This window comes from Momordica charantia, assembly GCF_013281855.1.
Source record: "Momordica charantia cultivar OHB3-1 chromosome 8 unlocalized genomic scaffold, Mcharantia_2.0 BLBB01000008.1, whole genome shotgun sequence".
NCBI classification, from domain to species: Eukaryota; Viridiplantae; Streptophyta; class Magnoliopsida; order Cucurbitales; family Cucurbitaceae; genus Momordica; species Momordica charantia.
In genome coordinates, this window is record NW_028275166.1 from 6,044,701 (window position 1) to 6,072,135 (window position 27,435).

The window sequence follows — 27,435 nt, forward strand, 5'->3', positions numbered from 1 at the left end:
CAGAAATATTCATCAATACTTTATCAATATTTCCATGAAATTGTGACATCGACATTTAAAATATTGATTATGGTATTTACTCTTGTGCATTTTTACTAGAACTTCCGCTGGTTATAAAAACAAAATAAATTGAAAACATATCCCTCCCGATCCTCCAACTCAACGTTTAAAGAACCAAAACCCTAATTCACCGATCACAACCGACCCAATTAAAAGCAAAACAAACCCAACGCCTTAAAACCATGACCTATATTCTTATTAAATCGAGTATTTGATTAATAAAAAAACACACAAGTGTCGTATTATTTTAAATAAATACATTAACAAATGTCACATATATCTTGTCAATATTTCGTTAGCGATATTCATGAAAATTTAGACATTTTAGAACTATTTTCTAAATATGAGAGACTAAATTATCAATTTTTTAAATTGCGGACTACATAGAAACATATTCTCACGGACTACATAGAAACATATTCTCAAATCCAGGGGACGGACCAAAACTGTATTTTACCTATAAAACTTTGTTACTTTTCAAATAAATTTAAATTTATTAAATATTAAATGTACGATGTTTAATCAAAATGATCAGGTCTCTTAGTGAAGCTCGAATTGATGATATCGACGAATGGAGGTACCTACAAAATAGATTTAGTATTCCGACGTTCTAGTCAGTAATTATCTGATCTACAATCGAGAGAAAATATAGTTTCGTGTACTTGGCATGAGAGATGAGATCTCTATTTATAAAAGTGAGCTCTCGATAGAAACTTCCAATGGCGATCTAACGACTCTCCGATTGTGTAAGAATCGCAGCACTTTCTCGAAGATTGTGTATGGTGCTTTGTGTCATGGTCATGCTTGTCTAGGGCCTGTTGCCTATGGCCGCATGCCCATAACAACCTCTTTCCACATACTTTTATGTCATGTATTTAGTTTTACTTGTTATTTTGTTTTTCTTGTACTTTTGGTGGCGAGTGGCTCATCGCCACTTTGCATGTTCACGCCTGCCAAAGGCAAAATGCTTTATAATCTACCTTAGGGGTACACCTAGTCATCCTCCCTACATTGCGTTGTATTTTTGTCTTGCCACTAATCTATTCTCTTGCATTCAAGCTTACAACTTTCTAAAATGCTTTCAAACGTTTTTCAAAACCTTTTTCTCTAACCCCATTTTCCAAAACTGTTTTCTTGAGAACGGGGGTGGAGGTTGCGACATATAACCTTTGTGCCACCGGCTATTCGTTTCCGCAATGGCTGACTTGCTAGAGGGTGAAAGCAAGTGCCGCACAATCGCTTCGTGAGTCCCGTTAAAGTGCGATTGTGACACTTTGCGCCTGCAGGTGCTTTTTAAGATTGTTTCGTTCTTTGAAGAGGTTGAAGGAGAGATGAAATAGTTTATGATCTTTACTTTTAGAATGTCCGTCAAATGATTGGGTTTTTTTTATTTAGAGATTAAAAATAGACATTTTAAGAGTTAGTAACGACAATGTGAGTTCGAATCTCCACGTCCATCTATAAAAAATTGGATTACCAAATAATTTGATTTTTAAAAAACGAGACAAAATTACGTGGATGGAAGTTAACAAGTAAAACAAGATGAAAACGTACAAAAATTTAACAAGGTGAAAAATTGAAACTAAAGACATGTCAACTAAACTAAACACAGTTCAACGGATCAAGACACTTGTTTTCGACTTAAAAAAATCGAAATTGTCACCTTCATGTTATAAATGATAAAATTAAAAAGAATTAAAAAAAAAGGAGAAAAAAGCGTTGGATCTGACTCTCAACCAGAATGAATCATTGTGCGGCCTGTGCGCCACAGCTGTAAATTACAGGAAATAACAAAAAGTTATAACATAATAAATAAAATCTTATAATATGGATCTAGATTTCTTTTTTTCTTTTCTAAATTAGTAAAAATCTGAAATGAAAAAATTCTTTCAAGGCTTACAAATGGCCGATGGGTCCAAATAGTACACAATATTTTAAATCATGACACCATCATAAATTTTCTCACCAGAATTGAATGTAATCAAGCTTCTGCCACGTGTCCTTTCCCTTTCTAATTTTCTTTCATTTTTAATCAATGAAACCTAAAAAAAAAAATCAATACATAGCTTAACCGCTAAAATACCAATATTCGACCAAAAGATATCGAATTAAAATTTACCATCCAGATGTTGTACTAATATATATATATATATATATATAATTCTATAAATACCACATAATCCATTATTTTGGAGGGGAGAAGAAATGAGTGGATAATTATTTTAGTTAATTGGTCTCTGATTTAAAAAATTATATTAAAAATTAAGATTTTTTCTCTAAGTTATAATATAAAAACTTAAAAGAAAATTTTAAAATATCACATCAATATTCTACTATTATTGTTAAAGAAACGTTGAGGTCACCATTTCATGTCCATGTTGGTTGACAATAAAATCTAAAACTACCAAAATGTTAAAGACAATTAAAAATTAAGGCAAATATTTCTAAAACTTCAAATACTTATTTATTTATTTTTTAGAAAATGGAGTTGCTAGTAGTTGCGCATACATAGTTAAAAGACAACAATTTTTTTTTTGGGTAAATATCGAAGAAAAGTAATGTTTTGTGGCAACTTTTCCTTGTGTCAAAAAGTAAAAGGAAAAAATGTCGAGTAAAAAAGTAAAATTGATCATTAGAAATAGAAACTGAAGAAAAGATCAATATCTTTTTTTACCCCCACAGTCAATGTGGAGGTGATGAATGAAAGAAAGAGTATTCATTGGCTAACATGAATCAAATGCCATCAATTAAAATCAATTACAAAAGGCAAAAATCAAATGTGTTGATTAACTTTGATCGACTTACTGTGTAAAGCAGACCGGCTAAATTACTACCTAGTCCTCTTATAGTTGAGCTTAATTTTAATTGTCTCTCTAATAAACACGTCTGAAAATCTAGATTATATCTTTTGTAGGTGCCAATTCGTTCAATTGTTATGGGAAGATTTAGTTTGGAGTATATGGATCGAGAAGAATAATAGAGTTCTTAAGAGGAAGAGGTTAAGGTCGAGATTAGTGTACTAAATATCATTTGATACGATAAGTCACAACGATGTGTCAAATAACTTGACACATCAACCAAATGAAGCTTCGTTTTTCTTTAAATGTTGACAACACATCATTGAAATCTTACGACACGTCGACTGCTTCATGATTATTTAGACTACATCTTACGATCAAGTCCACTAAAATTTTAAATACTCATCGAGTCAACTTTTTGGCCCAATTGTTAGAAACTTTTTTACCGATGTTGGCCTGGGTAAATTTCCCTGCACAATTTTCGAAAAAATGGATGTTGACCATTCTCCAGGATTACAAATGTTATGGTCATTTCTCATTATAATGCAATTTATTTATATGGCCATCACTCAAAATTTCTCTATAAAAGCTCTCATTCATGCACCGAATATCCTCTCTAGTAGGATAATTCCTCTTCTTCTTTCTTTCTTGCTTTTTTTTTTAGGAAAAAATAACTTTTTTTATATGGATGGATAATATCAAAGTTTATTATTTTTTTATTACTTTAAAACAATGATCTATTTCTTATTAAAAAATCATGAAAAATTAATTAAAAGTTATTTACAATTTTAGTATAATATTTATGTTTTTGTTAATGAGATTTTATAGATCTTTTTATATCTTGTACAATCAAAATATTGGCAAACTTGTTGTATTAATGTCACACGATTACTCTTTGATTTATAATTATATATATGTTTCTCTTTGATAGCTTTAAACCATGTTACCAACATTTTATATCTACTAATGATCAAATTTTGTTATTATATTCTGAGAATCATAATTTTATTTACTAATTCAAATATTGTTCGCCAAACTCCATTAAGCAACATTGAACTTTAATAATAATGTCCATTAATCTTCACTATCTTATTCCAACATTTCTACCTACATATCTTATTCCAACATTTCTATTTACGTCAACATTTCAATAAATTATTCATATTATTACATATGATGATTAAAAATAATCAATTATAGTATAATTAAACTACAATTAAAAGTAAAATTTTCCTTATATTCAAACAATTTCCATTAATTTTCACAATTTCCATTCTTTTTCTCAAAATATCCGTCAACATTAACATTTCTATAAAATCAAGAATTCGACATTTTCGTCAATATCAACCTATCAAATCTTCCTTTTCAAACCTTCCTTGAGACATCACAAGATTTTAATTCTTCTCGTGGCTCTCGATTTCTATGATTTTGATAATGCTTAAAAAACATTTTTAAGAAAGTATCGTGTGTTCTTGAATTAGTTAAATGCTGAATCAAAAGGAGGGAGGAAAAGGCCGTTGATTTTAAGCCAGCATAAGCAGCAGTGGATTTAGAAAAATAGCAAAATTTTAACAAATAAACTTACTAAAAATAGAGGAATAATTAAAGTTAAAAATCTATTTGGTCATTAAACAATCTCTAATCTTTACCTAATAAGTTATTTAAGTTCTGGCCGTTAATCTTTTTTATTACTTATTTAACTTAAATCTTGATCTAATCTAAATTCCAATAGTTTGGTTTCAAATATTTTACTTGTGTAGACGTCTAGTTACTAAGAAAATGAACAAAATATGTGTCCATTTTACATTTTTGTTAAATAATTTAAGATTTTTAAATAAGTGTTACAATTTTTACCATTTTGTTCAACTCCCACTATATTTACCAACTAATTTTGATAACAAGCAAGCTAAAAATCTGATAAAACTCACTAATTTCAACGAAAAATAAAACACTACACATAAATAAAACCCCACCATCAATTACCTATGTTTTATAATTCATTCAACGCACATAAGCTTTATTTTAAAAAATAAAAAAAAATTCAAACAAAAGTTCATCCGAAGATAAAAATTGCAGGTCCAGGGCATGATTGAATGTGGGTAAACTAAAATCACTTTTAACATTACCAAAATCACTTTAAAATGTTTGGAGATCAGTAATTTCCGATCAGCCACTAGGAAAGTGATTTTAAATACTCTGATGGTTCTACAAACACTGTTTACAAAAATCTTTAACCAAATTTCTAAAACTACAAAAGCACCAAAAAGGGGGAAAAAAGCAAGTGAAATGACAATAGCACCTTCATTATTCATCTTTTATTACTAAAATGTAAGATGCAGATGCACACAAGTTTAGCAAGCAAGTATGCTCTGTTTTTTTTTTATCTTCTTTTATCTTGCAGTTCAGTCACAACAACTTTCACTACGGGATTAGAATTGGGTAAAGACAAGATATTCTTACCACATGTATGTCGTTCACACAAGCAGCAGTGGTGGCGGCCGCCGTTCAGACCACTCCGGCAGGAAGGCGTACGGCGAGCTGGCCACCAAGAATACTGCAACAACAACAGCATTGAAAGAGCTCACAAACTTGTATTTGGCAAGAAGAATAAAAGAAGTTCAAATGTGATTTTTTATGTTAAGAGCTTTGTTTGGAAACTATTTTGAAAATAACTTTCTTTATTTTGTTTTCTAAACTTGTGGTAGATAATGTTGAATGAATCTAAATCATAGCTTTTATTTCTGAGTTTTCACTCATAGGTCACTTTAAGAAAGAGTTTTCACAAATTACACTTTAGCCTCGAGGTTTTGAGCAATAGGTTTAAAAGGTCTCTAAACTAAAGGTTATGAGAAATAGGTTTAAAAGGTCTCTAAACTAACAATATTAGTCCCTGTTTACAATAGGCTAACGGTTTTTTCTTTTCTTTTCTTTTCTTTTTTGAGAACGGTAGTTAAGCTTTGTTCCCTTATACCTAGAGGCACCCGCACCCACGCCCGCCCCAGATCCAAATCCGGGAGACGTTAAAAGTTTTTTTTATTAAGCTCACTGGAAGGTTTAAACTTGAGATTTCAAAACCAATATGACAAAGAGACCCTTAAACCTTTACCGACCAGGCTGTCCGTTGGGGACAACGGAGTATATAAAAAGTGAAATGAAAATTTTATCTCTTTCCTCCCTCTCCCTGTTTCCAACACGTCCTCCCCCTTCCAATTTTAAACCTATTTTAAAAAATTTAGAGGCTACTAAAAACTCAAAGTATCAAAGTGACATATAAGTAAAAACCTATCATTTTAAAAGAGACTGAAATTAAGATTGAAACGGAGGGACCAAATTATTAAAGAAAAAAAATCATATTTAAATCTAATAATATCGATACATATATTTAAAATTATGAAAGGAAACAGAGAACCAACCTTTTGACATAGTAATAACAAAAATCTGCGAGAACAAAGGTTTGGACAATTTCTGAAAGGAGAACCATAATTGGCCAATATCCTCTTCCCAATTCTACCAGTAGTGCCCCACGAGTCGCTACCATCTATGTATTTATTTAAAGAAAAAATATCAGGAATTAACAACTGAATCATAGGTTAGGAGATATATACCCTTCAAAGTTCCTATATTTAACTTCTAGCTGGAAAATTTAGGCCCGTTCCGTGTTTTTGTTTTCTGTTTCTGAAAAACAAGATTATAAACACAGACTTCTACCTATATTTATATGTTTTGTTTTCTACTTATTAAAAATGTTTTCAAAATTTAAACTAAAATTTGAAAATTAAAAACAGTAACTTTTAAAAACTTTTATTTTATTTTGAAATTTAACTAAGAATTCAAATGTGTTTCTAAAATGGATGGTAAATATACGAAAGAAACTGAGAAACAAACATAATCATTAGAAATGGAAACAAAAGACGAAATTTTTATCAAGTACTTTTAATAACAGATTTGTTTGGTTGCACAATATTCAAAAGTGATTCTACTAATTATAAAATGTTGGTCAATCATCTAAAGTCACTATTTATATAATCATCTCTCAAGTGTGTATTTAAAAAATGTTTTTAAATTAATATGACTCTTAAAAAATGCTTTTTATTTATTATCAAATACTGTTACGTACTTTTACTCATCTCTAAAATCACTTAGAAAGAAATGTAGGAATTCTTCTATAACTACTTATAGAAAAAGTGATTTTGTTAAATAAATTCTTTCGACCGTCATCTCAAACACACACTTACAATCGTAGTGTTGCCAAGATATTAAACTACAAATTGATTAATTATTCTTTCTTTTTTAAGTACAATTATTCTTTCTTTTTATGACTAAGGTATCTAGGGTGAGCCTACTCCTTGCATTACGCTCATGACCCGCCCCACTCATCTTGGAAAAGGTCAAGACCTCTTCTAAGACCAGCTTCAAGGAGGAAACAAGGGTTTTAAATAAATTTCTAAAATTTATAAGTGAAAAATACAATATATAAAGTTTGAGATGAAGTAAAGAACCTGTAAAATCCAATTTGCACAGTGCAGGAACCTGGCAACTCCTAAGGCAAATACATATTGCGCGGTGAATGGCTCAACAATCTGGACCAGAGGAAACAAGATGTGAAAGAAATATAAAATTGAAGAGGGATGCTAGAGGAAGAATTGTAATTTAAAACATGAACAATATTAGATTTTCTAACTAATACAATTTAGTCCTCCCTAATACTTTGCTAGTTTTTCAATTTCGTCTCCAATCTTTTTTAAAATTCAATTTCATCTTTTATATATTGAATTTAATAACACTCAATGTTGCAAGAACGATGATTTGTGAATTTCAGAAAGAAATTTTTATGAGGTTGTTAGTTGTTCTAAATAGCATTTATAATGGGTTAATTTTATGTATTATCATGTCACTGAGTCAGAAAAGTTACTACAAAGTCAAGAAGTATGATGTAGGTATGTTCAAAATTAAAACAATATTTCCAAACTCAATTAATAAAACGTATTTTGTAGTGACATCAACATTTTATCAATGAATATTAATATTTCGGTTTTGTGACAGTAAAAATTTAATTGGAAAAAAAAATCAATACAAGAAACTTTTGAAACATTAGAGACAAAATTATATATTTGTTGTTTTTTTAAAGAAAAAGTAAGATTTATCACCTTCATGTTCTGCATGACCCGAACCTGTGGTAGAACACAAATGGCTTCAAGGTAAACACAAAACGCCCAGAGGATTCTACTAAAAGAACCAACAGATGGAGATGTTGGATGGTAGGGGACGGCAAGAAGAATACATGGTACCACCTGCATCCAAGAAACAAGACAAGAGTGAACAGAACTACAAAGATCTAAGGTCGAACATTATCATTGAAAGTATGGTAAAGAATGGAATTTGAAGGGATTATATTGAACCACAGAACACATAACATATTTTTGCAGCAGTCATCTACTCGTAAAGTCAATTTTGATATTTGCAATGAATAAATGTCTTGCTGGTGTTCGGGTTAAACTACGACTAACAACACAAGATAAATGTTTGATCATACAATATTTGTTTATTAGAGAACTTGTAAGATTTAAGCATTCTAGATATGACCATAACGAGGTTTTAACCCATTCTTCCAAAGTTCATCCATCTACTTTTTTCACTAAGGAGTAAGGGCCACTAGGCCAATCTATGGTCAAAAATTTTCAATTTAAACTGACAAGGTAAATTAATCGCCTTTTTGGGAGTATAATTCCGAAAAATCATTCTTAAGTTTACAACCCACAACACACTTTTGCAGAAATTGACCAAGAAATCCAAGGTTGAAGAACACTCACCAAGTACAGAACTTTAAAATTATCTTTGTCCCCCATGTAACTGGCTTTGAGCTTGAACCGGATCATGTAAATGACCCAAAGAGTTGGTACTAAAGTAGCCAAATCAAGGAATGTGTGTACGTCATATTCAATGACAAAGCTGCAATAGAGTCTAGCAGCTAGAAAACAAGAGGTTAATTCCTGTGACTTGAGTGAAAGACCTGCAGGAAAACAAAGGAGATAGAACTCAAAGCTTACTCTAAATTTTTAAAATTACAGCTCAATTCACTTCAAAGACGAAACTGCAACATCAAAATCCTAAACAAAAGTTAATTCTAGTTGAAGTCAACTCCAATTAAGTAACACTAGAAACAACCAAGAAAAACAAACTGAAGATTACAGAGAGCCAAAGGGAAAAAGTAAATTATAGGGCAAAAACCTATTGAAATTATACCTGCACAACTCCTCTCCTTCATGAGCTTATAGATAAGAATCACAATTCCGATGGCATGAACAGCTTCAGCGGCAACAAAAATGTTTCTGTGATCGTGGACCATCACATAGAGAAGAACAAGAGAGATTATAGCAGACACCACCCCCAAAAACGCTTTCATTTTCGGCGGTTGCCTCCGAACCCATGACGTAATGGCTCGAATCGGCCTCTTGGGTACCTTCATTTCTTATCCGTTCTCTCTACTAGCCCTAAAATTGCCCTAATCGGAGAGCCTCTGAAAAAACCACAGCACAATGGGAGGACAGAGTGAAGAAACAGGATATTTAGGCCTTGGAATGGAATTATTGGGGACTGGTTGAAATCGTTTTCCACGTGAAATAAAGTTGTGGATATGTGATGTCTGTGAATTGGGGGTTTTACCATCGCCATTAGCGATGGCATTATGGAGCTCCATTTCCACAGAATTGAACCGCGGAGCCGTTAAAATAGTTCGGAGTATTGGATTTGGAGTTATCCTGCGGCTAGAGGACCACGAGCGTGGTGGGATTGTTGATCCCATCTCTGATCTCATCGATTTTGCGATTTCTTCTGGATAATGATAATGATAATTGTGAAGTGGGACAGCCAACTCTGAATCGGATTGAGAAAAGAGAAAAACAACGAGACAGGCGACCCCAAAAAATAAAATAAAAATAAGAAATAGGGACCGTGGACTGGATTTTTTTGTCCTTTTTTAATATAACACCACGTTGTAAATGGTTTAATTGCTTTTTGTTTCATAGATCCAACTCCTAATTTGAGAAATTTGAGATATATATCAATTGTTGTTGTTTTTTTTCAAAGTATATATCAATTGCTGTTGAACTATATTCGTTTTGGTATTTTAATCAGTTTAGTTAAATTAAGGTTTGTAACTGGATCCACATCATTATTATTAATGTGGTAAATAATGAACTAGAGATTTTCTAAGAAGGTTGTGTATAATTTTGTCTCATCTATACAAATAATATGTAGGGGTGAAAATTCAAACTAACGACCTTTTAATTGGATATAATTGGATATAAGTATTGGTAAGTATTGTTAGATATAAGATTTAGCTTATAAGTATGGTTAGATATAAGATTTAGCTTATGATGTTTCTGTATTGTTTTTTTAAATTTAGTTCATATGGTTGCAATTTGGCTACTTATAATATAATCGAAAAAAATAGAAATCCATCTTTTTGCTGAAGACGAACAAAACTTCAACATTTTTATTGTTGTAATGGTTCTATCCTAATTGATCCCGATTTAACAGTATACTGTAAAAGAAAAACAACAGAGACGAACTCATCAAACCGCATTCTTTCTCAAACCGAGAGATCCATTAATCAAGATCCTTATGGATACGTCCAAATGACATATTTACTTGTCCAAATAGGTTAACAAAACAACAATTTTATAACATGACCTAACTGGAATTTTTTTATACATTGAGGGTACTAAAGGAATCCTATAGTACATTTAGCCTAATTTTTATTATTAAAAGATCTGTGTGCAATTTGAATAGTTTAATGTCATTTGACAGATTAACATGACCATTTTCTATTGTTTTCTTCATCCTCTTATGCTTGTGCCTGCTTCCAAACGCCTCTCTTCTTTTGACAATTCAATAACATTGAAAAAAAAAATCCATTTAGGGGCAAAAAGGGTATTTATCCAAGGAAAAAAAATGCAATTTAGCGACGAGAATGGTGGAATGATAATGAGTGATGCTGACTGAAGCAAGTGAAATGGCAATAGCATCCTTCATTATTATTGTTCATTACTAAAATGTAAGATGCAGCTGCACATGAGTTTATGAAGTATCCCCCCGTTTTTTGCAGTTCAGTTACAGCGTTCACTATAAGATTAGAAGTGTGTACAGATACCGTTACCGAACGCAGATAGATGCTGCCAGGAAGCCGCCTTCATCACAATCTCTATGTCAGACTACTCCAGCAGGGAGGCGGACGACGAGCTGGCCGCCAAGAACGCTGCAACAACAACAGCGTTGAAAGAGCAAACATGTATATAACAAGAAGAGAAATGAAGTTTACATATGATTTTATATATTAAGAGGTTTGAAAACGATTCAAACCTACGAGATATGCTCGTGTTGTCGTTTTTAAAACTGTTCTATACGCATGGTTGAATGGCTACTAAAAATTAATACTAATGTGCAAGCTGAAATCACTATTCAAATACATGTGAGGGAATAAAAACTTCAAATGCTAGACAAGAAATAATTCCTGAGAGCCTACCAGTTATCACTGAAAGAGAACAAGAAAAACAACTTTAATATATATACTTTTTGGTTCTTAAAAAAAGAAAACTGTACTGAGACAGTTCACAAAAAACTGCTAAATTTTTTAGACTTCAAGTTTGATTTCTGAATTTTTACCCATTTTTTATTTTATTTTGGTCCCAGCACTTTTAAAATCTCACATTTCAGTAAACTTCAAATTTAGTCCCTGCCATAAAAATTTTATCTTGAGTTAATGAGAATCAAAGATAACTTATTGCATTCAAAACTAAATATAGAATTTATTTAATAAAAGTTGGAGGACTAAAGCTAAAATTTTTAAAGTGACCAGGGACCAAAATAAAAAGTAAAATTGGTAAGACTTTAGGAAGCAGAATCAGATGTAAATCCAAAACAATACAGAAATTTGAAAATCTGAAAGGAAACAGGGTACCGACCTTTTAACATAGTAATAACAAAAATCTGCAAGAACAAAGGTTTGGACTATTTCTGCAAGAAGAACCATAGGAGGCCATAGTCCATATCCCAACGCTACCAGCAGTCCCCCACGAGTTGCTACCATCTATATATTTATTATAAAAAAAAGAAAATAAAAATAACCAACGGTAATTATAGCTCAAATCTATGTACAATTCAAATTATACATATAATTATATGGACTAAGGTTGATGCACAAACTATGAAACAAAATCAACAAATCAAGAATTAAATCAACTCGAGTGCCGGACAGTGTAGGTTTCTTCTTGACCGTCTAATTTTGCAAATCTTTGTAGGCATGACTGAGTCAAGGTTAATTATGGTTTTCGTCTCCTTAAACTTTTATCAATTTTTCATTTCGGTACTGGAACTTTAATAATGTTGATTTTAGTTCCTTGAATTTATATTATTTAATATGTTGGTCCTTTTGACAGTTCAATTTTAGTCCTCAAGTTTTCATCAAAGTCCAAATTTAATCCCTACCATAAAAGTGGCAATCAAGGTAAGATGTCCATATACAGTATTGATAACCTGCACTGTAATATTACTCACTTTTTCAATAACTTGGGATAAAATAAATATGGCAAGGACTAAATATGAAGTTTAAAGTTGAAGGACCAAAATTTAAATTTTAAAAGTTGAAAGAGCAAAATAGAAAAGTAGATAAAAGTAGAGGCTCCGCAACAATCACAACATGGATAAACATGCACATCATTTTTTTTTAACAGGAAGTTGGAGCTTTGCTCTCCTATACTCGAGGGCACGTGTGCCCGCCCCAAGGATAAACATGCACATCATTCACAATCCAAAATAATTAAAAGCATAGAAACATAAAAAAGAAGGGGATAAAAACGTGTTTGCACGCACTTCGGCTCGTTTTTGTATTATAATGTAGCCCAGATATTAAGACTGCAAATCAGTTTTTGAAATTTACAATTACAGGTACAAATGCAATATATGAAGTTTGAGATGTATGGAAAAACCTGAAGAATCCAATGTGCACAGCTCAGGAACCTGGCAATTCCCAAGGCAAATACATAATGCGCAGTGAATGGCTCAACAATCTGGACAATAGGAAACAAGAGGTGAAAGGAATACAAAATTGAAAAGGGATGCTAGAGAATTGGGCTTCAAATATGAACAATTTTAAACTTTCTGATCAGCCAGGCACCTGGGAAAATCTTTTCTCATTTCAAGAGGGATTCGGCAATACTAGGCTCCATGAGTCAATTTTAACCTAAACTTTCAACTTTACCAAATTTAACCTTAAACATGAACAGTGGGGGTGAAATTAATACCCTATTTAGAAGTTTTCATCTTTAAGATTTGTAAATGGCTATGAACATTATTGTGACTACTTCTGTGAGTATTGGTATTCTTAGCTGGGCTGGATTTACTTTTAAGCTGGGTTTGGGCGTTTCTTTTTTTCCTGAGTTAGAATATTTTTTACCCACTTGAATTTGTAACCATGTTCAGATAGTTTCATAGTTGGGTTTAGATGTTCCTATGGCTTGCTTTTCAGTTTTGAGTTGAACTTTGTACCAATTATTGGTTAGTAACTTTTGGGCAATTTTCTAACTTAGTTTTTAGAAGGTACTTATCAAGCTTAGGATTTAATTTGATGAAATTAGAAGTTTAAAGTTAAAATTAAAACAGGATAAAAATGAATATTCCCCCTTTATCTAAATGAGGAACAGTCGGAGGAATATGTATATTAATTGTCACCTTTATGTTCTGCATGACTCGCAACTGAGGTAGAACAGAAATCGCTTCAAGGTAAACACAAAACGCCCAGAAAATTCTTTGCAAAATAGAAACTCTTAGTGGTGTCGGATGAATGACGATGGAGAGTAAAATACATGGTATCACCTGCATCCAGGAATAAGAATAGAATGAATAGAATTATGAAGAGCTATAGATTGAACATTTATCATTGAAGTATGATGAAAACAAAACTTGAAAGGATTATATTGAATCACAAGTACAATACATCAAACATATTTGACTTCAAGTTTCAATATATTCTCAAAGAGGTGCAAGCCTCTTGTGATCCTACAAAAAAGGATAAGCTTCGAGGTAATAATTTCTTTTAAAACATTGATAAAAACTGATCAAACAAACTCATGGCAGACTTTCTGCATTATCTGGCTGATTTTAGTAAACAAAAGACTCAAAGATGAACTAATATGAGTTAAGAAACATAGAGGCTGTCATCCCAAAGAAATTTCAGCAGAAAAAGCAAATTGATCGATTTATGAAAGTATAACAACTCGGCACATATAAGAAGATACTCGTGAAAGATCATATACAAGTTTCCATTCCAATCCACACACTTTTTGCAGAAATTGACCAAGAACCAAAGTTGAAGAAAACTCACCAAGTATAGAACTTTAAAATCATCTTTGTCTCTCATGTAACTGGCTTTGAGCTCGAAACGGATCATGTAAATGACCCAAAGAGTTGCTACTAAAGTAGCCAAATCAAGGAATGTGTGTACGTCATATTCAATGACAAAGCTGCAATAGAGTCTAGCAGCTAGAAAATAAGCAGTTAATTCCTGTGACTTGAGTGAAAGACCTGCAGAAAAACCAAGGAGAAAGAATTCAAGCTTATTCTAAATTGTTAACGCAACAGCTCAAATCACTTCAAAGAGGAAACTCAACCATCAAAATCCGAAACAACAACTAGAAGCTAAACAAAGCTCACTGTAAGAAAAAAACCTCAACAAAAACCAGAAGCCGAACCAAGCTTACCATCAAAATCCGATACAAGAATCAGTTCCATCATTAAGGAATTCAATAGGTAAAATTCAATCAAATCAAAAGCAGAAATTCGCCATCTCCGAAACAGAGAGAGCTCCAAACCAAGAAAAACAAACAGAAATTCAAACTACGATTACAGAGACCAAAAGGGGAAAAAGAAATTACAGACCAAAAACCCATCGAAATTATACCTGCACAACTCCTCTCCTTCATGAGCTTATATATAAGAACCGCAATTCCGGTTGCATGAACAGCCTCAGCGGCCACAAAAAGCTTGTTGTGATCATGAACCATCACATAGAGAAGAACAAGAGAGATGATAGCAGACACCACCCCCAAAAACGCTTTCATCTTCGGGGGTTGCCTCCCAACCCATACCTTAATGGCATGAATCGGCCTCCTGGTCCTGGGTACCTTCATTTCTCCTCCCTTCTCTCTTGTAACCCTAAAATTTCCCTAATCCGATAGCCTCTGGAAAACCCGCAGCTCAGTGGGTTGGTGATGAGAGTGGAGAAATAAGATATTATAACACCCCTTGTTTGGTATTACCCTTTCAGAGTTGAAATCGTGGGCCACGTGAAATAGGGCAGTGAAATAGTGAATTGGGGATTTATTATCGCCATTAATGAGGGCATTAGCGAGCTCCACTCCATTGCCACGGAACTGAACTGAGCCACTGAGCATTAAAAAATTCGGAATTTGTTGTAATGATCAGGTTGCGACGGAACCATAAGCGTGGTGGAATTGCTAATCCCATTTTCTGGAATCTGGATCAGAAAAGAGAGGAAAAAAAAGAAAAAATGGACACGAAGAACTGCGCACTACTACAAAATTTGGTTGGTGGCTAACTGTGATTCGGTAATATTTTGTGACCTGTGAGAGAAGAAAGAGGCGCATGCTCCAGGTGCTGAATAAGGGAGGGGGAGAACAACGGCGGCAATATAATTTTAAATATTTAATTTCCCAAATTAAATTGTTTCTAGACGGAAAAAAAAAAAGAAAAACGAAAGTTTTTGCCAGATTGCAAGTAAAATGGTGGCTACAATCACACGAGTCACCAGGCAAAAGTACTCCGTCAAATTTTCGATTTTTAAAAGAAACTGAATATGTACTAAAAAAAAATATTAAATACTTAAGTATTTTAGACGATTAGAGCCCATCATCACGTTTTTTAGACGCAATAAAATAGTGATAAATAATGGGTCGATGGAACATGGTTGAGCACACAAGGACGATTCGTTAATGTTTGCTTATTTTTAATTAAAAAAAGAGAATTGTATGACGTTAATACTGTGAATTCAATAATGATAAAATAATATCTTTATGTTGAAATAAATTAAAAACGAAATAAGAAATTGTTTTCAAAATTTATATACAATTTCAAGAACGTTTCTAAAAAAAAAGAAATCTAAATAGTTGTATCCCAAAATACTTAAAATCATGTTTAAGATTGATGGATCCACAAAATAATGAGTTTCATTGTTTCTTCTTTATTCCAAATAATGAGTTTCATTGTTTCTTCTTTATTCCATATTGATGAGTTGATAAGCTCTTGTAGCGGTCTCAATTTTAAATGTATTTTTAGGCATGACGTTTTTAGGGGTTTTCTTTTAGAAAATTTTGTTGATTTAGTTTGAATTGCTGTGTTATATAAATTTTTTTTTTCAATAACAAACATGGGTTATTAAAGAAAGTAATACACTAATATGAGATTGTTTGGTAATAATCCTTTGATATCAAAGTTATTATTATTCTATTATTTAAAACATCTTTTGGTATATCTTATTAACTTTTTACGAGAACGTTTAGCTTACTGTTATTGCGGTGTAAATGGTGAGTAGAAGAAATAATTTCTTCAAGGGAGATTTTGTTGACCAACTTATTTGTTAATTAATTTTTTGAAAAATGGTTTTCTGATTTTTTTTTCTTTTATTACATAATTCTTATAGAAAATACATAAGATGTTTTTTTTTCTACTAATGGTAAATGGGTTGGTTTGAATAAAATAAAGATTGAGTTGAAATTTAATATTCAAGTACGTATTTATTTAAAAGGACCCCTTTTTTGCAACTAGTTGGCACCTTTTTTCCATTTTATTTTTTTATTTTTGAAAAATGTTCATACATATCATCCATTCAAATTAGTCACTATCCAATTTCTAATAACCATTTTGACTTTTTTAAAATATATTTTTAACATATCCCAACAAAATAAGCACGAGAACCCAACAAGTGAAACATCAAACTAAAGAAAAAGATAGCAAAATATTAAATACTTGATAAGTTAAACTATATATAATCTATGTACACTAAATATTTTCTTCATTGTTCTGACCTAATAATCACTTCACTGTTCTAAGTTAGAGACTGCTAAGATTATGTTAATGCTACCACAACTATCTAAATCATTTGGCCTAGCTTATGCTGCTACCACTTGTTTGATTCTCAGCTTAATCACCAACTATATACAAGCTTCAGTTCAAAGCACTTACAAAACGACGCGCTTACACCGGGCAAGGTGACAGTAGAAAATCTGGTTGTCGACGTTGTAGCAGTATACCGCAAAAGGGACACAATGGTTTCGAGGGTATCTCAGAATCAGATAGTGTTAACGAACTGAAGTCAGGGATCTCAGACATCTGGAAAAGTATATCTGGAGGCAATCTGAAAGCACTTCTACAACAACAAACGCAGAACCATAAGGGAGTTGTAGCAGGGCAGACCTGCATTGAGACTGAACACCTTACTAGTTTGTGAGTCTGACCAGCTCCACTACTGCACTTAACGCCCTGGCAAAACCCGAACTCGGGAGACTCGAATGGAACCGATGCTGAACAGAAGGTACACTGCTCCACTGCTGAATGCTCGCTGGATCAAGGCACAATGGAGTTCAATTATAAAGGAGATTGTCAGTATGCAGATGATTGGCATTCAAATCACAAGTTTGGAAATGAATACACAAATTTCGCTGCTTTAAATTTGAAGGAAACCATTTAGAATAGTGGCTGCCCCCAATCATGTTCAGTAATAGTGGCATTCAAATCACAAGTACTATTTAGAAGAAAGCTTAGTTCTAGATGGAATGGAGAAAATTCCAGAAGAAATTTCACAAGGAAATGGCAATTACAGAAAATATGAACAGATTCAATGCATAAGTTGAGAAATATGTCATGTCATGTGTAAGCAAGCTCCTAGACTCAAGAGAGCACTTCCTTTGACCATTCAAAACAGAATCTAACTTAATCAGAATCTCCATATATATCAAAGAAACAGAGAAACAAAGGAAATTTCTAATTAGATTTTACAATTAGCCTTTCAATAACCATGTCCTGCTATATAATCCCAAAAAGTTTTAAGAAGAAAATTAATCAAGTTGCTTTTTAAAAATTTTCAAAAATTCTCCTGCCATATACAGACAAGTTTTGGAGAAAGCGTGATCCAATACCAATAGACAATGCAGAAGTAAACAACATTTTTCATATTCAATAAAACTTGGCCAATTTAGCAAGCTGATACTCCAAAGCCAAATAATTAAACTCAAGTCAATCTCATTGACTGGTAATACCCTAATGCAGTCAAAATACATGACGAGAGAGAGAATAAATCATACTATGAGAAATTTAGAGGAAGAAACAATGATTCATGTAGAAAATTACATTGATTCAACAAATAAACTATTTATTTATCCACATAATTTACCGTTTCAATTTGACTAAATGTAGTAGATTCAAATTGACATCCTATGTAATGTTAATGAACTTGCAAGTGTCCACTTTTACCTAATTAATAAACATCTCATTCTAAAGCCATTGCTTCTTCTTCCTTTTTTCTTTTTACAATTATATTATATTCTACATCATCTTTTTTAATATCTTTGGTTACCTTCACAATATTTTAAACCTTATCTTCTTTCTGCACCTATATTTTGAACTATGAATATTGGCGATACTTAAGAATCAATGAAATGGAGCAATGATCCTTTTGGAAGGACTATTTTAATTTTCTCCATGCATACGACATATTATTTCATCTGGTTAAATGCCATTCAAAGCAGCCTAACAGATCAGTTCAACTCTGCTAGATCTAAGGAAACTGAAACTAATCAGGAAATTAAACAAAAGAAAAAAAAAATCGATTACCTCCTATGGTGTATTCCAGCTTCTTCTGATGCAATGCCTTTTACCGATTCACGTAAATTTTCATGATTATATCTAACCCACTGCTGCATTTCAACTAATCCAATGGGATACCAGTATCCAGGTCGATATTTGGTAATGGACAGTGAAGGAAGCTTTGCACAGGCAAAAAGACTAAGACCGATTAGCCTCTGACGGAGGTCTCTTTCACTGCTTAAAAGCAACTCTTTCCACAAAATATCCTTTTCATCTTCATCGTCATTAAGTTTTTCCAAGTTCTGCAGTTCGTTATTCACTTGATCCTGCATCAATTCTGAAAGAACTACACGTCTACAAATAACATTAAGGAGGTGAAGCTGGCGAGTGGAAAATGTCGACACATTTCTTGATACACGCAACAAAATCTTTGGAGCGGATAGCTCCTCGTTGCATTGGAGATACGATGATGCAAGCCACTTAAGTAGAATGTAGTCGACATATTCTGGTATAGACTGCCTAAAAGCCACCAAGGCTGCTACAACATCCCAAACAACCATAGGCTTATTCAGATCTTTAAATTTATTTAAAGACCACGACATACTGGATTCCCAATGAACAAATTCCTTCTTAGAAAGATCCGGAAATTTTTCAGCATCAAAGTATGAGCAACTGTTTGGCATGACTTCCATTTCTTCTCCTCCAATCCAGAAGAATTGAACAGCAGCTCTCTGAGCCCTGTGCAATTTTCCAAACCATAATGGGTCATTCAAACATATTGTAGATGAAGAGAAAGCATGAAATATCAAATAATTCAATCATTCATAAAACCTAAAACTCGATTGCTAAAATCCAAACAATTTCTCTACCTTGCTTGATACATTCGGTCAAGTGATTCAATATCAAAGTTGCGAACCTGAAAAAACAAACACTTGCATTTTTATAATATATTCTTGATGTACATACAGTCACAGCAATGATGTGTGCAAGAATTGAAATAAAGTTTCTTCCACTTTAATTTTCACGTCTCTTGGATATTGTATAGCACAATATTTTCCTTGTTTTTTTTATCAGGTTATGGTCCTTCTAGGAGTTTCAACAATTTATTTTCGCAGCATCCTTTTAGTTGTTCACATATTGTGTAAATCTCAAGCCAAAAATAATAAAAACACCAAATTTTCAAGGCACAAAAGCAAAAGCATCGGTGGTGTTTTTCTTGACATCTATTATGCAGAAAAATAGGTTGTAAACAATGAATCGTACCACAGCAGCCACAAGATTTCCTGGGGACACTGCAATGCCAAAGCATGACCGAAATGTATCTGGAAGCTGCAAATACGTATCACCCTTCATGATCCAAAAAAGAAAATATCTTTGTGCAAATGTAGACACATAATGCAAGCTCTTACATCAATTGAGCTTCCAAAATGAGGGATGTGTGATGAAATGGGCACTCCACGGAGAGAACTCCCATCTAAATTCCAACCACACAGAATATTATCCTGTCATAAATAAAATAATTTCCCAATTTCATGATAGATGAGTTGAAGATTTATCACATAATTGTAAGAATGGGTTTATAATGCTTTTTGCAAAAAAGTACATATCACGGCCATAACTATGGCCAAACATTGGGCAACAAGTTCCATTTGATTTGATGTACATAATCTTCCACAAATATACAGCAGCAGTATACCAATTTCATTTACAATATATAAAGTCAAGCCAGTAAGTGGAACACCACTGAATTAGTCTTCATTCAGCAGATAACATACATCCATATGAATTTCAATACCTCACTGCAGGTGAACAAATAACGTGCATCAAAACCCCAAGCTATACCTGTAACCTGGTGAAAACTTAGTTGAGTAAAGTTGTGCAGTAAGATTATCAAGAATTTCCATCAATTGACAAAATACTTACAACATGATCATGTGCACCATACAGTACATTATCAAATTCACTGCTAGGTATGTTAAATATCCTTATTTCAAGTGATCCAGATCCTCTGCCAATAGCTAAAAATAGTTTATGCACATGTAAGTTGGGAACACTGAGTGAAAGTAGAGTAATTGGCACTGCTTCACCACTGATTACCTACAAAGTAATATGCAATTTTAACGAGATTCCTGAAGTAAAATAGAATATTATAAAAAATTAAAAAAAAAAAACCAGTTTAAGGAATTGACAAATACCTCCTTCAATAGGGAGAAGGAAGCAAAATTAGAGTCTGAAGATGCTAATAGTTCTTTACAATAACATTGCCAGATCCTCACACTAAAATAACAGAGGAATCAGAACGGTTCACAAGATATCAGTAATAGAATCAAAAGTCATATGGACCTAACGTTCCATTCCCACTATTTCCCCTTAAAAGTGACAGTAAAGCATTTTAAGGGTACTCCAACGAAATAAAATAGAAAATAAATAAATAAAAGAAAAGCACTGGTTGACAACCGAACATTAGACTGTAACAGTTAAACAATAGTTTCATTTTCATCCAGTAACTGTTATACCATCCCCATTTATAGGCACACTGATAGGCATCTTGATTGATACTATCAACACAAAATAGTCAAACAGATAACAGGGCCAACAAAACTCCCTAGCCCCTACCCATGACGTGACTAACTAATTCCATATAATATAAAAGTAAAACATGTATGCCCCCTGCTAACTAACTCCCAGGAGTGGTATTTCCCTCGTTATACTCTTCCTACGAATGGCCTAACAAGGCTAACATTAAACAATATCTTATCATATTAGCTAGTTAACAACTTCACAAAAGAATCCTAACCAACATAGTCATCAGTGTTGCGGTAAAAAGATTTGAAATTTTTTCAGAAAATTAATATATTGTGAAAGAAAGTTCTTGATGAAATGAGGGGCACTTATGATGTAAGTTAGAAAATTTTAACAGTATACATACCCAATTCACACTCACCTCCCATCCGTGCTCCCAGTAGCCAATAAAATCTTTGGGTTTGATGAATCAGAATCAAACAACGCCCAGCTGATACAGTTGATCCATGAATTGTGTGCCTGAAGAAGCCCAACAAGCAGAGCTCTTGTTGGAACCATGCACTCAGCAAGGGAGTAGCAATCTGGTACATTAACCTTCCAAAATGTAACTTCACCAGACTTTGCTCCTATGGCAAGAACACTGACAGATGAATTCAGATGCGGATGAACACTATGAGATGGCTGCATCACTGGGGACCAAGCAAGAACAAGAGACAACAGCATTGCGCTGCGAGAAGCATATTGTTGTGCACTAATAAATTGGATCACGGAGCTTTCTCCTGTCCTCCTGGGACGTTTCTCTTTCGATTTATCCAATGGTTGATTCAAACTGCTTTCATTGCTGGCCAGAATTGAACATCAGATTCCTAAAAGGATAATTGATAATAAACAAACAGGACAGAATTTCAAACAAAACTACAATCTGGTTCACATCAGGTAAGATTCTTTTTTAAGGAAACAAACGTCTCAATAATGCAAAAAGTTACAAAACAGCCCACTATCTATACAGGTCAGGTCTTACAAAAATGCACAACCATTTGAACTATCACATCTTGGAGGATCTTTTTATTTTGTAGTTAGTTTGATTCTATTGTTGGCTTTTGATATCACTTGTTATTTTGATTGTATTGCTCCTTGTAGAGCCTATTTTCTGCTTTCATCTTTTCTTTTTTCTCTCAGGAGTTTGTATCATTGAACTTTTTCTCCTTTTCATATGCCAATGAAAAGTTGTTTCTTGTTAAAAAAAGAAAAAAAAAAAAATATATATATATATAGAGAGAGAGAGAGAGAGAGAGTAGCGGCAAAAGAAATAGATAAAGAACACCATGAGGAAGTATAACAATGAGCCAAGTCAGTCACTTGATCCCAATCTTTTCCCTTTCCACTAAATATTCTAGAATTCCTTTCAATCCAAATATTGCATAGGATTGATTTTACCATGTTTCTCCACAAAATCTTTCGTTTCCTCCTCAAGTTACGACCACATAACTGTGGAACTATGTACTCCTTTGCATTCAGAAAAAATACATCACGAAAGGGATAAAGGTTGACAAGGACAAATTCTGCAAGGAAACTATACCATTGGGAAACCTAGATCCACAATATCAGGCGGCTTAGAGTCAAAGTTGAAATTTCATTATCTTGTCAATATGAAGGCTGGTCTATGAAAACTCTAGAGCCCTTGTTACTACATGAGCTTCATCATATAACATGAAGTCAACCAACTAATATGCTAACATTTGATATTATCCTACGATTTCTTTGATAATTTATAGGATATTGTGCTGAATGCTAATACTGATGATATATACATAAGAAAAATAATCACTTTACTTTAAGTTCAATGCATCATTGTTTCTTCGCTTATGGTCCTCGCTTGTGAAATGCTCTTGGACATCGACAACACTCCCATTTGCCTCTCTTGGTATCTAATTTTATTGATGCAGACAAATTGTCAGAGGTTTAAGTTGATGATGCAAACCAGGTGAGTTGGTGAATCAAGAAACTTACATCAGAAAATTTTGAGCAAGGAACATCCAACTCCCCAAATTTAATACTTGCAAGATAATCGTAAAGATTATTTGATATGTCCATAATCTACCGAGATCATAAGAAAGAAAGTTAAAATAACCACCATGATTTAACATAAACAAAAAAGTAATAACACATTGTAATGTCTGCAGTGTCATTCATATTATTTAAAAAAAAAAGAACCAATTTACAATTTGGGTATAAAAGTAGCCACTCCAGGTCATCTGAGCATGTGCTTATTGCAAGGTAAAGGTTAGTGAACAAACTTACATAACCACAGTGTTTTAAAAAGCTCGAGGCGCACTAAAGCGCAATAGACCTTTGGAGCTTAAGCGCAAGGCACAAAAAAAAGCGCGGGCTTTTTTTTGCAAGGCGCACTATACATAAAAGATACATAAATGTATATGAATATGTACATGATAACAAACCTTCATAGAGATAAACAAGATATAACATAAGTTATGTAAAAATCAATAAATACTCAATTTTTAAGGTGTGAAATATTAAGAAATCTATAATATTCAAATAAAAACTAACTTAAATAATTATGTAAGGTAAAATATCAGTAATATTCGAATTTAATAAAATAGAAAGAGAAGTTTATCTTTTTTAATAAATTGGAAAAACTACTTAGGGAAAGGGAAATACTGCTATATGGCAGTTTGCTACCATGCAGGCTCTTGATTTGTGTTTCTAGAAAAGGCAAAGTCGAATTTAACAAAATAGAGAGAAGTTTCTCACTTTTAATAAATGGAAAAAAGTATTTAAGGAAAGAGAAATACTGCCATGTGGCTGTTTGCTACCATACAGACTCTTCTTTTGTGTGTCTAGGAACGGTAACCTGCTTTAATGCTTTTGACTTATCTTCCACCCTTCCTTCTGCCGAGGATAAATACAATAAATGAACTTCTTTATTTTTTTTCTTAATTATTGAAGAAGGCTCTTGAGGCACAGAGCTTTGCGCCTCAGGGCTTCATCAGAAGGCGCGTGCTTTAAGCGCGCCTTTTTATTCTCGCCTCGCCTTTTTGAGGCGAGGCGCTGGCGTTGCGCCTAAGGCCTAGGCGCGCGCCTCAATGGGCTTTTTAAATCACTGCTAACCACATTTTCCACGGAAATTTTTTAACATAAATAACACCAGAAGAACAACAAAACCACATTTTCTCAATGGGATGTAAAGCAGCTGATGCAATCAGGGTGTTTAAGTTGTTGGACATGTGCAAGCGTCAGAAATTTTCTCAAGGGAATATTGCATTTTGGAAAGGCTCTCTCTTTCTTTTTAATTAGTTTGATACATCGAGATGGCTACAGAAGATCAATCTCTGATCCCCGACATGTATACACCTCCTCTTTTACGTTCAACGAAATTCTATCACCTGCTAACAAAAGCTTGGAAGTGGTGCATACAATACATAAGTGTAGGATGATCATTAGCTATTATTATTAGGGGAGGATAATCCAATTCCAACTTTATCCTCTTCAACACCACCCTGCCCCCCCCCCCCCCCCCCAACACACACACACACAAAACCATGAAGGCCACAAAATAGAAATTGATTGTTTTTTATTGCAGACCATTTTTTAGACATGTTTTCTCAAAAGAAAGAACTACAAACTATGATTTAAATCTCCAAAATCAGTAGATCTAGGTGCTCTTAATATCGAATAAAACAATGTTGAATATCTCCTGTTTCCATAGAATTCAAACTGGAGTTTTCTCGTTGCGAATACCTCAATCCATTCAGCACTAAAATCACAGAAAGGAGAACGGTAAAGCTTCACACGGCCTTCTGTTGTGCAAACAGCCAACAAACACCTGTCACGAAACATGCACCCACCGATTATTCTTGATAACAACTTTTTTTTGACAAATAGATAATTCAATGAACCTTTCAAGGGTAAAAAGGTGTGTAAGGTGAACAGAAGTCCGATCCAAAAGGAAATTGGAAACTAAACAGATCAAACATGACAAAAAAAAGATATATAGACAATCAAACCAAGTCATCAGCAAAGAAAGCATATGGAAAAAAAAATAAAAAATAAAAAATTAAGAACCACAAATTTATACCCTGCATCAGGAGCGATTCCAAGAGGAGACCATGCGATGGACCGCACAGAAGGTTGGATGTCCCGAGTTAAGCAAGTTGGCAACAAGCAACTAGAAAATAAATCTGCATTAACCAACATGATATTATGCAAGAGCAAATAAATATATGATGTGGTTTTCTGAGGAGAAACTCATATAATTTTTTCAGAACTTCAAAAAGTATAAGGAATGGGGTGTAGACAGTGAAGCTTTGACGTGCCTTCATGGCCAATGGCCTATACTGCTTGATAAGTACCTTGCTTTCAATTGAATTCCTTAACCATTATCTTCTTTTAATTTTTCCTTTTGAAGATATTATGTGGTTTTTGCATAAACGAAATGGTAAACAAGTTCAAGTGAAATCAAAGGTCCAGTGACAAAAAAAATCTTATTAGTTTATTTAAACTCCAAGTCTAAAAGAAATATGTGGGATACAATTCGACTACATCTTCAACTGTTGCTTTCCTTATCGAGGGAACTAACATCAAAATTTATGAGTTGGTTGTGAGGCACGATAAAATATTGGATACTAACAATTTCTATCCAATAAAACTTGACATTATACTGAATGCATGAATTTTTAATTTATAGAAAAATAAAAACATCTCACTAAAATAGAAGGAGCAGAAGAAGGATAGATGAGGCATCTCAACCTTCAAAGTTAATGGACGTAACAAACAAAAAATCTCTTGAACTGGCTCATATAGAAAAACTATGGAACTATAAAATCCCTTATCAAGGAAGTTCACCTAAAAGCTAAAAAAATAATTACATTATATTTCATTGATCAAAGTAAATGGCGTTTTGCTTCCCCTTAAGCCCATATCCGGAAAGAATGCATAGGTTACCTTTCCTTTCTATCACCCCTATTTGAAATGGATTACTTTCAGGGATTGTAATAGTGCCTCGTGCTCCAAAAGGTGATGTCGGATTCTGCAATGATTAGAGAAAGAAAATGTAAAAATGGTATGCTTCATATGACAAAAAACAACATAAGGTATGACATTGATACTCAATGTGGTAGTGACAAGACAAGTTATACATATGTCTAAGGTTCAATCACAATGTAAATTCAAATATCAAGACAAACTATAAGAACAAATAAAATAGTTACTTTTACATAGTTTTCACAAAAGATAAAAAATAATTAAAAAATAATCCCTTGATATATTAACACTAGACAAAAACGTTAGCTAACTGATTGTCTTTAATCCCAATAACGAAAAAGAACATATATCCGACTCAAATCTTGAAAATTTTTGCATGAGCAAAATTAGAAGCGCTTGTCGGGGGCAAAATTTGCAAGTTAATCATTTTACTGCCTTCATTTGCAAAAATTAACAACCGACATTGATTACTGAACTACCAAATAGCTTCAGTGTTCATTCTCCGGAATTATTGGGAAAGTAAAAGGCTTGCGTATTCTGAAAGAAGTAAATTTTATCATTACTATTAGTAGTACTCTAACAATTAAGAAAGTAAACTAATAAAAAATCATTGAACTCACTAATCCAAACCTAAGTAGCTCGACACCTTCCCAAGGAAATAATTCCGAAAGAACAGGAGATAGATACAAATCCAGAAAGAAACAAACTATTTAGTGTCCAAATCATAACTTCCAAGTATTTTACTCAAATATAAATGCTAGAATGATTGAAAGCAAACTACAAATTCCAACATTAACACATAAAATTCCGGAGAAAAAAGGTCAGTAGGTTGACTGACCAGTATAGTGACAAGGGGGCCGGAGGCAACGGCGATTAAATTCTCATCAGACCATGCAATGGCATTTGGGTATATTGGGGCAGTGCTCAACGTGACACCCTGAAAATATGATTCCACCATTGCTCTTCGCTCTTCCAGATTTCTGAGTCAAGTTACCGAAACAATGATATCGGAATGGGTGGAAGAAAGAAAGAGAAGTAGGGTGTAAGTCGGTTCGGTTTTAAATTTTATACGAACTGAACCGGAAATTGGTAATAAATCAATCCAGTTCCAGTTCGACTCATTCCGGCTCGGTTTTACTGGTCGCTTGGAAAGACAGAGATAGAGATCGAGAGAATA

At 33.3% G+C, this 27,435-nt stretch overlaps 3 protein-coding genes across 4 annotated transcripts; all 3 read right to left on the reverse strand.

The window, feature by feature from the left end:
• Positions 1 to 1,598: 1,598 nt before the first annotated feature.
• LOC111014048 (uncharacterized) lies at positions 1,599 to 9,670 on the reverse strand. 2 transcript variants are annotated; one of them, XR_015793289.1, is made up of 8 exons: positions 9,102 to 9,670; positions 8,669 to 8,868; positions 8,006 to 8,149; positions 7,358 to 7,438; positions 6,272 to 6,396; positions 5,319 to 5,412; positions 2,027 to 2,102; positions 1,599 to 1,831 (listed from the first exon to the last, which is right to left on the reverse strand). XR_015793289.1 is itself a non-coding variant. In XM_022288650.2 (7 exons), the coding sequence occupies exons 1-6, from the start codon at positions 9,322 to 9,324 to the stop codon at positions 5,364 to 5,366; spliced, it is 822 nt and encodes a 273-aa protein (XP_022144342.1). In that variant the 5' UTR covers positions 9,325 to 9,670; the 3' UTR covers positions 1,599 to 1,831; positions 5,319 to 5,363. The 2 variants fall into 2 exon arrangements, 1 of the variants encoding a protein (XP_022144342.1); XM_022288650.2 differs by lacking the exon at positions 2,027 to 2,102.
• A 1,198-nt stretch (positions 9,671 to 10,868) lies between these two features.
• On the reverse strand, positions 10,869 to 15,505 carry LOC111014047 (uncharacterized). The gene is made up of 6 exons (XM_022288649.2): positions 14,815 to 15,505; positions 14,239 to 14,438; positions 13,587 to 13,730; positions 12,845 to 12,925; positions 11,822 to 11,946; positions 10,869 to 11,115 (listed from the first exon to the last, which is right to left on the reverse strand). Exons 1-6 carry the CDS (start codon positions 15,041 to 15,043, stop codon positions 11,067 to 11,069), a joined length of 828 nt encoding a protein of 275 aa, XP_022144341.1. The 5' UTR covers positions 15,044 to 15,505; the 3' UTR covers positions 10,869 to 11,066.
• A 1,375-nt stretch (positions 15,506 to 16,880) lies between these two features.
• LOC111013991 (Transducin/WD40 repeat-like superfamily protein) lies at positions 16,881 to 27,402 on the reverse strand. The gene is given in 16 exon segments (XM_088127440.1): positions 16,881 to 17,490; positions 18,762 to 19,472; positions 19,604 to 19,650; positions 19,998 to 20,063; positions 20,144 to 20,236; positions 20,530 to 20,583; positions 20,658 to 20,831; positions 20,930 to 21,011; positions 21,679 to 22,103; positions 22,105 to 22,123; positions 23,091 to 23,185; positions 23,268 to 23,354; positions 25,017 to 25,101; positions 25,354 to 25,456; positions 26,220 to 26,304; positions 27,097 to 27,402. Coding segments are annotated over 16 exon segments (2,610 nt in total). The 5' UTR covers positions 27,217 to 27,402; the 3' UTR covers positions 16,881 to 17,126.
• Between the last annotated feature and the right edge of the window lie 33 nt (positions 27,403 to 27,435).